The 12,483-nt window shown below is 36.2% G+C and overlaps 1 protein-coding gene across 2 annotated transcripts in view; it reads right to left on the bottom strand.

Moving 5' to 3' along the window:
- Positions 1-927: 927 nt before the first annotated feature.
- The window catches only part of map9 (microtubule-associated protein 9), a 16,147-nt gene continuing 4,591 nt past the window's right edge, over positions 928-12,483 (bottom strand). The window contains exons 6-14 of one of the 2 annotated variants that reach the window (XM_036583469.1): positions 10,974-11,064; positions 10,714-10,775; positions 9,727-9,797; positions 9,495-9,657; positions 7,584-7,673; positions 7,288-7,449; positions 5,093-5,238; positions 4,746-4,881; positions 928-1,401 (exon numbers count right to left, since the gene is read on the bottom strand). In XM_036583469.1, coding sequence (XP_036439362.1) covers positions 1,282-1,401; positions 4,746-4,881; positions 5,093-5,238; positions 7,288-7,449; positions 7,584-7,673; positions 9,495-9,657; positions 9,727-9,797; positions 10,714-10,775; positions 10,974-11,064 — 1,041 coding nt within the window. In that variant the 3' untranslated portion in view covers positions 928-1,281. Of the gene's footprint in view, positions 1,402-4,745; positions 4,882-5,092; positions 5,239-7,287; positions 7,450-7,583; positions 7,674-9,494; positions 9,658-9,726; positions 9,801-10,713; positions 10,776-10,973; positions 11,065-12,483 lie in introns of both variants that reach the window. The other variant, XM_036583468.1, reaches the window with a different exon arrangement.

Raw genomic sequence — 12,483 nt, forward strand, 5'->3', positions numbered from 1 at the left:
GAGAGAGGAGCTGGTTAGCATTAGCCAAGCTAGCATAATAACAGCTCCGCTCACCACAGAAAATGTTCAGTTCTAGCTAACTAAAGCGCTGCCACACATTTTGATGATAACGACTTAAATCTGAAGGACTGATGTAACAACTGGTGTTTAACTATAGGTAAGAAATCTCATCTACATATTTCCTTTTTTCTACAACAAGAGGGTTTTGGGCAGCAGAAGGCGGGCATTACTGCTAGAGCGTGATGATTGGCGAGCTCATTGGTTGTTCGCGCTCACTGACATCATAGACATACATGAGTTGCCGTTTTAAACTCCTATAGTTCGAGTTTAAAAGCTCTTAAAAATATAACAGCAGTGTTGAAGTGTTTTATGCTGTTCAGAGTTCAGGAAATGGTTGTATTCTTTTACATTAAAAATGTTTCAGCATTTATAAACTATGATTTTGCTCAAATGCTCCATATCAACCCATTCATTTTGGACTCACTCGGGAGCGCCCTCTAGCGCTTGAAAAACCCTGAAGACATTGCAGAGTGGGGATTCTCTCTACAAGTTCTCTGGCCATGCATCAAAGCACAGGTTTACGTTTCAGCTGTGCGTGTATGGTCGGTTGCTAGGTAACAGACATGACAGTTGATTATCGACTTCGATCACGCAGGTTAAGATGCTGTGAGGTAAGATAAAATTCCTTAGTTAAGATAAGATTTGCTTCTGTAATACAACTTTGTGAAAAATCTTATCTTAATCGATCAGATCTTAACCTAAGACCAAAAAATAGAAAGATTCTGTAATACGACCCCTGGTCTTGTATGGCTGGTTAGCATTAGCCAAGCTAGCATGGTAACAGCTCTTCCTTACCACAGAACATGTGCAGTTCTAGCTAACTAAAGCACACATTTAGATGATAATGATTCAAATCTGAAGGAGTGAAGTTGAGCAAGGTTTAATAAATAGGGTCATGAATAACTTAGAACAGGTTTACATACACATATTTTAAAGTGAGCACCTACATTTTAATAAAAATGTTATTTAGAAAGCTGCGCCCTTGAAAGTCTGTGAAGATTTGCAAGTACTTTTAAAATAGCACTGCTAATGTATTCATTAGTGTTCTTCCGTAAAACATCAGACAAAACGTACAAGCATGATTCAACAAATCTGTCACATAATTTGATTTGGTGCGGACTTGCTCGCAAAGTCCTGATATCGGTCATTGTGCCGGATTCGGTATCAGTCTGATGCATCAGTCATTACATAGATATGGTGGAGATGCCAGCAAGATAAGGCTTATTTACCAAAGGGAATGGTTCTGTTGGGCGGGCTCCATGGGGGAGGAGGCTCCTCTTGAACAATGGCCTTGATTTTCTTCTCTTGTTTCTCTCTTTTCTGTTGAAACTCTTTTCTTTTCTGTGAGGGGAATAGAAAAATGCAAATGTTTTAGCTTACAGTATACTACACACAGTGACCCCAAAATGTATTTGTTAAACTTTGATGAAGTTCTTTATGTTACTTTGTAAAGCGTTTAAGAAAATGATATTTGTTTCAGAGAGAAACACTTTTAGCACAACATCAAACTAATAATTGACTCTTTGTGTGGAGAAAACCTGCAGAAGAATTCCAACCAATTTGCAGTAAGGCTCCTGTAAAGCACAGAGATGGAAAGAAACTGACAGTCTAGGAATGATCTGTTTAAAATAAATGTCTCATTTTTAACACTTTTCTAACCCAGTGAGCTTATATATTTTAAGTATGGCACAAGTGTCCAAATACTTTTGGGGGCCACCGTGAGGGGGTTGAAAATGTGAATGTAAATCTCACAATGATTTGATTAGTTTATGATTCTATTCTTTGATTTGATTATTTTGGTTATTTGTCACACTAATAAGAATTATTTATACAGCATTGAAATACAGACCATAAAAACAATACACTAAGCTTTTGGGTGGGCACAGATTAGCCTGAGAATTTTATTTTGGGGTAAAAAAATGTATATATCACTGTTGTCAGAAAAAACCTGGTATCTCCAAACTTTACAGGAGAAGGAAAAAACCTTTTTAATTATAATGTAAGTCAATGGAACCAGACTTTTTTTTTCCCCCAGGTCATTTTGGGTCATTACGTTTGGTTCATTCATCATGAAATTTACATACAATGTAAAGAGCAACTGGCATTTTCAAACTGTGTCAAAAAATGGCAAAAATGGAGACATTATTACAATCAATTATTATTAGTTTGTTCAACCTGTATGCTGAACATACAAAAATACATAAGAGAATCAGGACTGGAGGAAGTTGATCAAGGACTTAAAATTGGTGAAAGAAACATTAATAACCTTCCATATGCAGATGAAACATTACTCATAGAGTACAATCAGTAAGATGTGATGGTTCTTATAATGAAAGTTAAAGAACAGAGTGAAAAAATGAATCTTCAGCTTATTATTAAGAAAATAAACAAAATATGATGAAAATAAAGGTTATGATAATGTACAGAATGAAAGGGTTCAAGGTAAAATAGGTCCTATAAATGTTAGCTCTGCTCTTTTGATGCTCCCTCACAGTGATCTATTCAACTGTTGAAAGCTTTTCTGTATTAATACACAAGAGAACATCACAAATCTTTGAGAATGCCAAACAATATTTGACTGCTTCAAAACTGCTACAAAAACATCTGGGGGTGTGTCTATATATATAGGACGCAATAATATGCAAATCATGTAAACCATATTTTTAAAGGAAAATACTACAAAGACAACATATCAAATGTTGAAACTGAGACTGGTCTGGACTGCAGGCAGGTCAGTTTAGCACCCAGTCTCTTTTAATACGGAGCAATGCTATTGTAATACGTGCAGAATGTAGTTTGACATTGTCTTGCTGAAATAAGCAAGGCCTTCCCTGAAAAAGACGTCATCTGGATGGCAGCATATGTTGCCAAAACATGTATATATCATTCAGCATTAATGGTGCCTTCACAGATGTGCACGTCACCCATGCCATGTGCACTAATGCACCTCTATACCATCATGAATACTGGCTTCTGAACTGTGCACTGATAACAAGCCAGGCGGGTAGCTCAGAGGACACAGCGTCCATGATTTCCAAAAAAAATTTCAAATGTTGATTTGTCGAACCACAGGACACTTTTTCACTTCACCTTGGGCTTCACCCACATGAGCTTGGGGCCAGAGAAGGCAGCAGTGTTTCTGGATCCTGTTATGGTTATATGGTTTCTTCTTTGCATAGCAGAGTTTTAACTTGCATTTGTGGATGCAGCGACGAACTGTGTTCACAGACAGTGTTCCTGAGCCACTGCAGTGATTTCCTCTACAGAATCATGTCTGTTTTTAATGCAGTGCCGTCTGAGGGCCCAAAGATCATGGCCAGCAATTACTGTTTTTTGGCCTTGGCCCTTTGCATATACAGAGATTTCTCCAGATTCTCTGAATCTTTTAATGATACTATGTACCACAGAAGATGCAAAGCAAAAGTTCTTTGCTATTTTATGTTGAGAAATGTTATTCTTGAATAACATTTGCTCGCACAGTCTTTCAGAGTGGTGAACCCCTCCTCATCTTTATTTCTGAAAGACTCAGCCTCTCTGAGATGCTCTTTTTATACCCAATCATGTTTCTGACCTGTTGCCAGTCAATTACCAGCTTTTTTTTTGCATTACACAAATTTACCAGCCTTTTGTTGCCCCCATCCCAACTTTTTTGGAACATGTTGTTGGCATCAAATTCAAAATGGGCAAATATTTTTCAAAAAACAATAAAATTTCAATTTCAAAAGTTTCAAAATTTGATATATTGTCTTTGTACTATTTACAATGAAATATAGGGTTTAAATGATTTTTATTTACATTTTGCACAGCATCCCAACTTTTTTGGAAATGGGGTGCTATATATATATATTTCTTAATATATATATATATATATATATATATATATATATATATATATATATAGTTTCTATGCTCACTGTCCATTTTATCAGCGCTGGTGGTCAGGACCCCCATGGACCCTCACAGAGCAGGTACTATTTGGGTGGTGGATCATTCTCAGCACTGCAGTAACACTGACGTGGTGGTGGTGTGTTAGTGTGTGTTGTGCTGGTATGAGTGGAGTTTTTAAACACTGTGTCCACTCACTGTCCACTCTATTAGACACTCCTACCTTGTCAGTCCACCTTGTAGATGTAAAGTCAGAGACGATAGCTCATCTGCTGCTGCACAGTTTGTGTTGGTCATCCTCTAGTCCTTCATCAGTGGTCACAGGACGCTGTTGACTGGATATTTTTGGTTGGTGGACTATTCTCAGTCTAGCAGTGAAACTGAGGTGTTTAAAAACTCCAGCAACACTGCTTTATCTGATCCACTCATACCAACACAACACACACTAACACACCACCACCCATGTCAGTGTTACTGCAGTACTGAGAATGATCCACCACCCAAATAGTACCTGCTCTGTGAGGGTCCATGGGGGTCCTGACCACTGAAGAACAGGCTAAATGGGGGCTAACAAAGTATGCAGAGAAACAGATGGACTACAGTCTGTAATTGTAGAACTACAAAGTGCACCTATATAGTAAGTGGAGCTGATAAAATGGACAATGAGCGTAGAAACAAGGAGGTGGTCATAATGTTATGCCTGATCAGTTATGCCTGATATATATATATATATATATATATATATATATATATATATATATATAGAGAGAGAGAGAGAGAGAGAGAGAAAATGCACATACCAGCCATTTCTCATACATTTCCAAAGCCGTCTTCTCTCTCTCCTCCTTCTGATACTTTTCTTCTATCTCCTTGATCTTCTCCTTCTTCCGTTCTGCCTTCATCTTCTTCTCAATGGCATCCTTTTTCCTTTCACTCCTAGGGAACATTTAGGGGACGACACTGCATGTTCAACATTTTTTAATCATGGCTTAAAGCTGCAGTTTGTTGCGCTTCTTGAAACAGTTGTGTAGATTGCTTGACTAAAAACATATTGCTGAAATAAATACAGCTCTTTCATTAATACTATATGCAAAAAATGATCTGACACAAAAGGTGCTATACTGTGTCTACATTAGTTTCATCTCACCACTGGGTGAAAGAAGAGTTGCAGTCTTTGTCCCTCTCATCTTGCTCTTTCTCCTTTTTCTCTTTCAGCCTGCTCTCTGCTTGGGCTTGTTTTCTTTGCTGCTCTCGTAGGTGATCATTGTGCTCTTGTTTCCATTTCTCGAAAAGCTGTTTCAAGAAATGAAAGTGCATGTCACTGAAATTGCTTTCAGTGTTGAACATGACACACTCGTCTGGTGAATGTCCTTCATCGTGCCACCCATTTCTAATCACTCTTATAAAGGAACTTTTGATGGCACAATGAAATTGTTATTCTGATATGATTTTATATCAACCAATAACTTTAAATAATTCATTCAAGTGTACCAGGCAAGTTTAAAAAGCACATTTACTCTTTAGGCTGGGATTACACTGTGAAAATTTCATGTAACTAATTCTTTGAAACATACATTACAGCTTTACTGCTCATTTCCAATTTGCGATCTTTCTAACGTGACGATTAGATAGGTTCATGATGCAAATCTTTCAATAAAGACCAGATTTGTCCATACAGCTCTGAAAACATCAGATCCACATCACATTAAGGCAAAAAATCGGATTTGTGCCACTTCAACCTGGTAATGTAATCGCAGCCTAAAACGCTCAAGCTGCATAATGTAAAGCATCCTGCAACTAACCTGAAACTCACTCACAACACCTGAAAGCATCTCAAGCTTCTCACAGCCAGTCAAAACGCCAATAACGCATGATATGATCACTTTGAATGGCATACTTTCAAACAATTAATGAACAAGAAAATTAATCAGAAGATGGTTTATAGGATGGTTGAAAATGAGACCCCCCCCACCACCCAACAACTGACTCCAGGTTTATTTTGTCAACTTCTTGAGCCATGGCAACAACGTTTCTCCAAACTTGTTTCTAAAAATATTTTTTTACTAGCCGTGTTAACTAGCCAGTTAACGTTGACAGCTTTTTGAATGGCTGCTTGAGCTTGCCGCCCCCTATTTTACACAAAGCTCAGATTCATTTGGCATCCAAAGGTTGAAAATTATTACAGAAGAGGAGAGTGGTGCTTCTAGGACAGGATAAGTGAGACATCAAGAAGGCTATAACCGTAAAGGCTACTTAAACATTAACTTCCAAAGGCTTAACATACACAGATTAAACATTAAACAGATGAAAAACTCAAATATATTGTAAAGAAACCTAGATATATAGAAAAAAGTTAGATATAGAAAAAAGAATGCCAATGACAGCTTGAAAAAAATATATAAAATTTATAAAACTACTGCAAATATATAAACTGCATCTCAAGAATGACTCGATACCACTTTAAAATAAGACTACCCTTATCAAGTATTCATGAATGGTTCAAAATAAGTTTATTAACTGTTACTAATTATGTCTTAAAGACATAATCACTCACGCATTTACAACACATACATAAAAAGGGCAACAGCGACCTGTTGTTTGCCTAATAGTGAACCCACATTGATTTATACGGTTAAACCTCAGATATTGATGTTTACTGATCTTACTTTGTCTTCATCAGTTAGTATGCAACCTTTCAGCTTCATCACATATTCATATTCATCAGATATAACAGCTGACTTTTTATTAATGTGTTGTAACTGCTTATTAATAACTAGTGAAGTGTTTATGACCCAACTAATAACCATTAACAATCTACTTTTAAATAATTCATAAACGCTTTATAAGGGTAGTCTTATATCAAAGTGGTACCAATGACTCTATAATGAGTGTATCAAAAATATGAGCTGTTAATTTGGCTAATTAGTGGAGTAACTGAATGTGTTGGGTGCAACTTTGTTTTTTAACTGGTTGGTGTAACTGTCAAGTTGCACGAAAATGATGTTGCAGGCAGCTCACAGCATGCAACTAGCTGCATGAAAATTTCACTGTGTAACTCCAGCCTCAGGCATCTACAAATGACAAGGTAAAAAATAAACATTTTTTTGCCCAGCAAAAGTAAGACTGTACTCACAACATTAACTTTCATTAAATTCAAAGCATAATACAATGTCTCATCTTCAACTTACAAGCACAAATGTGAATTTCTCTGTTTATTTCAATGAGCTATGAGTGAGAATGAGCCTATATAAAACTCTACCCTGCTTTTATTATCGCTGACAAAATGTGTGACTTTTAAGAGTTAAGAACGTTACTGTTCTTCTGTTTCTTTTAAATGCTTACTCTTTTTGCTGTTTCTTTCCTCTCTTCTTTTTCTTCCTTTTCTTTTTGCTGTTTTCTCTCTGCCTCCTGCTTTTCCCTGATCTTCTCTTTTATGGTTTCACGTTTCTTTTCTTTCCAGGCTTCGTAAGAGGCTTTCGCCTCTGCTTTCTTGCTCGTCTCCTCCTACAACAGAGAAAACCACACATTTTAAACGTGTATGAAGTTCAACAAAAGACCGTAGAATGTCTAAAGGTGCTGCCGTGCTTTGCTTTTTTGGCCCCTGTACAGAAAATTCGAGCACTAAGTATCTGTACTACCTCTGCCTTTTTCTCCTCTTTCAGTTTTTCTTCTTGCTTTTTTGCCTTCATGGTTGCTTGCAGTTTCTCCTCTTTCTTCTTCAGCCAGTCCTGTCGGGAAACATGTTTCAGAGGAGGCTAAAGGTCCTGGACTACAGAAAAATCTGTAGAGATCTCTTTGGAAGAACCACTTTGGGTCTCCAACAAAACTTTTCAATGGATGATTCTTGGTAGAACCACTGTTGTAATCCTATTTAAAGTTTAAATCCACATCCACATAATGTAAAGTCTAAATACCAAGCGAAGGTTTTTCCTAGGTCTACAAGTCCAGGCCAAGAACCATTCAGGAACCTTTATTATTAAGAGCGTTATTATACATACTGTAAAATATACAACACAGCAGAGGTTGTTTTCAAGAGTTTGTAAGACATGAACTAGGGCTCACCTGATTTTTTGGCCAATATCAATACCAATTTTAAGCAGCTACAAATTTAGATAACCAATAATATCAGCTGATATCATTTTACAGTTATATTTTAGATTGGCATGGGCGATATGGCAAAATTATAATATCATGATACTGTGCATACATAATACATATTACGATAATAGATTTTTGATAAGTGGAAAAGATAAGTTTGATAACTGAACTACAGAACTAATTATGTTTCTTTGTAATAACACATGCAGTTGGTCAGTGCTCTTTAAGCAATGGCATTATCCATGATATGCACATTCATATCATTTATCACAATAACAATAAAATATCATCATATTGCCCACCCCTATTTTAGATTTCATTTTTTTACTAAAATACTTTGTTTTTAGTTAAATATTGTCACCACTGAAACTCACAGCCAATAACATACATTTTAAAGCACTGGGGGTGGAGCTACCCCATCATTATTTGCAATTTTTGTTTCTGTTTTTTTACCTAACTTTTACTATTTTTCTTATTTTTCATCAGTTCTCATCACAGAAAAAGGATTTTTTTGTGTTATAACATTTTCTCAAGGATAGGTGTGGATGAATTTGACATATTTGTTACTCTAACCATGATGGTATTTTGTGTTCAAAACAGTGCATCCCATATAGCTGTGATATATTTAAAGCTACACTATGTAAGATTTGGGGATCGTGTGGTAACGTGGGTTGTGCTTCGGACCTCCTCCCTGAGTAGATGAATGTGTTGATTGCAAGTGTGTTGACAGTGTTATCAAAAGGAACTTAGTCAAAACTTGGCGTAAGGCGCGTCTTCTGAGGATGTGAGTAAATTATTATTTCATCATGTAATTTCTTGATCAGCATAATGTTAATTTTGCACTTGCCTGCATTTGTGACATTAATGCATGGCCTAAAAAAACTCCTGCAAAATCCGACCTGACACCTCTGATTTTTGGATTGTGATTTCAAGCTCGCAGCATCGCAGGCCCACCATAATTTAGCATGTTCATCTTGACTCAGTAACGCTGCTTCTTTTAAGTTTAACAAAAAAATGAAATATCTTACATGGTGCACAGTTCCTGACAATGTCACGACTAAAAAAGGATTGACATGTTAAAAGCTTTGCTTCATTAAATCAAAGAATTTGACTCAAATAACACCAGGTAACCAGCCTGTTACCATATGAGGTGCGTTTTTAGGTTGAATAATTTTAGGTTGAAATATCTCTTACTATACAGTGTATTTTGCTTGTTGGGTGCTATCACACTAGCAGCTGCCATTTGTTACACTTAGGCCAGTATTCATTTCTTAGTCTTCTTGTAATGATTGCAGAGCAAATAAACTATGAAGTACAATGTTCAAATATTTAGGGTTTTATATGTGCTGTGGGCTGCAATGTCTTGTATCTTGCTGCCAAAAACTCACTCACTGCAAAGTGAAATGGACAATAAAATATTCTAATTCCGATTCTGAATTTTTTGGGCCAACCTGGTAGACAGCAGCCCTCAAGGAATCAGCAGCCTCAGGCTGGGTCTCCTGTAAAGCCATCTTCTGGTCCAAAACCTTTAAAGTGCCCAGATATTTGGATTCTGCAGTGTAGGAACATGCACTCTTGGACTTTCTGGAGCTTGCTGGTCGACAACTCGGAGGTCTGAAATTTTTAGGACAGTCAGTCTCTTCAGCATTTGATTCAGTGTTGAACATCAGTAAGTAAACTCACCTGTCTTGTGATTTGATGCTACTTTGGCTTTGCCTACTTGCTGTTACACGAGAAACATCTTCTGAGCCCTCCTGCTTGAAAGAAAGGTTTAACAATGTTTGATATGTGATGAAACATGCATTTTCTGTAAGTACTGTTCATATCAATAATATACTTGGAAAACCATACTGTGGTGTATTGTAACATGATTTATCACAATAACAATAAATATTGTCATATTGCACACTTCAGTATAAGCCTCCATTTTTAACTACATTAGGCTCATAGCTCTAGTGCCAAACTAAACATGTCATGGGTGATTTAAGTTATTTGAGGTAAATAATGTGATTGTGTAAATTACATTATTTTTAGTAAATGATTCCTCTAACAGACATTCTATAACATCTCAGGTCTGATATGGACTTGATGTTTGTATCATCAATCAACTGCGCAGGGAGTCGGCCAATTTAGCATGTTATCTGCGTAGAACTTCCTACTTCAAAACATATGACCAGTAATATATATGTACATATGTTTCCTTACTTATTTTTTCTGAAAGACAGAATTTTTTATCATTTATCTGATTCTGGTTCATATTGTGACCTGGTGTTTAGGTTGGAATAATGACTTATTTTCTCAAGAATTTAAGTTAGTGAGACAAAATAATGGCTAAATTGCAAAAAGAATTACTGTTATAGAAAGTAGGTGATTTCATAACAGGTTATTATTTTGAGAAAAAAAGTAATTTTATTTACTTTCTGTTTATTCTGTTAAGTAAATCGCACCAGCCTCTGGTTCACTCCAAAATAGGGTTTGTGACAGTTCAAAGTAAATCTGATCCTTCAACTGTGAGACTTTTATTACATCAAGGATTGCTATTTGGTATTTACATGAAAAACAGTGCAAAATGAGTCTGTAAGCGCTGGGGCTTCAAAAAAAAATTATTTTCTACTGAAAATTGCAGGGTAATTTGGAGAGGGAAAGGAAGAGAAATCTTCCAAAGCTTACTTGATTTTCTTGAAAGGATATGGAGTGTTTTTCCTCCTTGCTGTGTTCCACTACTGACAGATCTGCATTAAAAAGAGAGAGCTCTAGTGAAAAGATTTACATAATGAATATGGAATATGTGAGGGCTAAGTATGTTAATCTACAATGACAAGAATTAGACAGCTGTTCTTCAATGTGACCTGAAACTATAATGACAAGAACACTATGAACAGACAGAGAGAGAGAGAAAGTGAGAGAGAGAGAGAGAGAGAGAGACTGACCAGCGCTTCCAGTGCCCTCTAGTGAGCCAATAAGGTCCTCGTATCCCCTCTGTGCCACTGAGAATGACATCGTTTGGTGCTCTTCTGCATACTGCAGTCAAAAACACAACATATTAAAGATATTTGAAAATTTCATTACAAGGAGTAGCAGCAGCTAGCAAGAGATGCTTCCTCAAGTAGAAAATAAACTGAATCCAGGGTTTGGCCTTAGAGTCAGTCTTTCAGGACAGCAACCAACCAAAGAATTCTTCTCATCCTTTATGGCCCATGCAAAAAAATGTCTATTTCTGCCATTTAATCTACTCTTCCTCTTTAATATTGTGATTTCTCAGCACTGTTGTTACATTTATTTGACATGTTTAGTTTAATAAAGTTTAATATGCTTTACTTACTTTAGTTTAATAAAGTAAGTAAAGCATATTGTGAAGTAAAGTGAAGTAAAGTAATAATAAAGTATATAATAAAGTAATCTAAATTTGTTGTTGTTTTTGTAAGCTTTCTGAACAAGAAAATGCGTAAATAATAAGGATATAATAATATAACAAATTATATTGTATCATTTTGCATTGCAGCTCATCATATTGCATTGTTGTATCATGACAAACATGTTAGCTTGTGGTTGGAGCGTTAAATCAGGGCACTGTAAAGCACAGCTTTTATTTCAAATATTGCACTTTCACAATGTTAAATCCTCTAATACACTAAAAATGGAAACATTAACACTTTAAGCCTCTCATTATTGCTGTATCGAATGAATTTTGTGAATTGTTACATGCAAATAAATAGGAATACACTGAAGGCTTTAGTAGTGTTTAAAAGTTAGTCTGATTAAAGAAATCAATAAAAAGTGTGTGTTCATTAATCTAAAATAAGATTGCAACCTCATTCAGAAAAAAAATCACAGTGCACCCGTCAGAAAAGGGAGCCGTGTGCATCTTTTATACTGTGAAAGAAAACATAGTAGCACCCAAGAAGCGCCACTTCTACATGCTGATACATTTTACTGTGACCAGTGTGGACATGCATGCACTGTAACTCTTCTAGTGGCAGATAGAAACAACTCAAAGGTGATCAAAGAAGTCCCTGAATTCTGCCTGACAGGGTCAAAGAAATAAAAATAAATAAAAAGATTTGCAAAAAAATTGCACACATTTTTGCTCTTAGCATGTAGCCGATTAGCCAAGATGTTTCTGGTGCTACTGTTATGTATGAAAAGGGACCAAAGTATGGACAAAACTAAGAGCTTTTTTTCAGTGTCAAAAACAACATAAATAAGACAATTTGAGATACTTAACACCTTGAAGTACATTTTTTTTATGATGCTAAACTAGTGAACGTAAGCCATTACTTGTTAGCAACATTAGCCCAATAGCTCCAGTGCAAAGCTAAAGTAGCTGAACTTCAGACACCAAACGTGTCTTGGCTGATAGACTACAGTTGGGTGTAGGGGATTTAAATCAAGTTTATCACTATGAAGCCAAAACTCTGATATAATCTCAGATATTTAATA

This window comes from Colossoma macropomum, unplaced genomic scaffold (genome assembly GCF_904425465.1).
Source record: "Colossoma macropomum unplaced genomic scaffold, Colossoma_macropomum, whole genome shotgun sequence".
In the NCBI taxonomy this organism is placed as follows: Eukaryota; Metazoa; Chordata; class Actinopteri; order Characiformes; family Serrasalmidae; genus Colossoma; species Colossoma macropomum.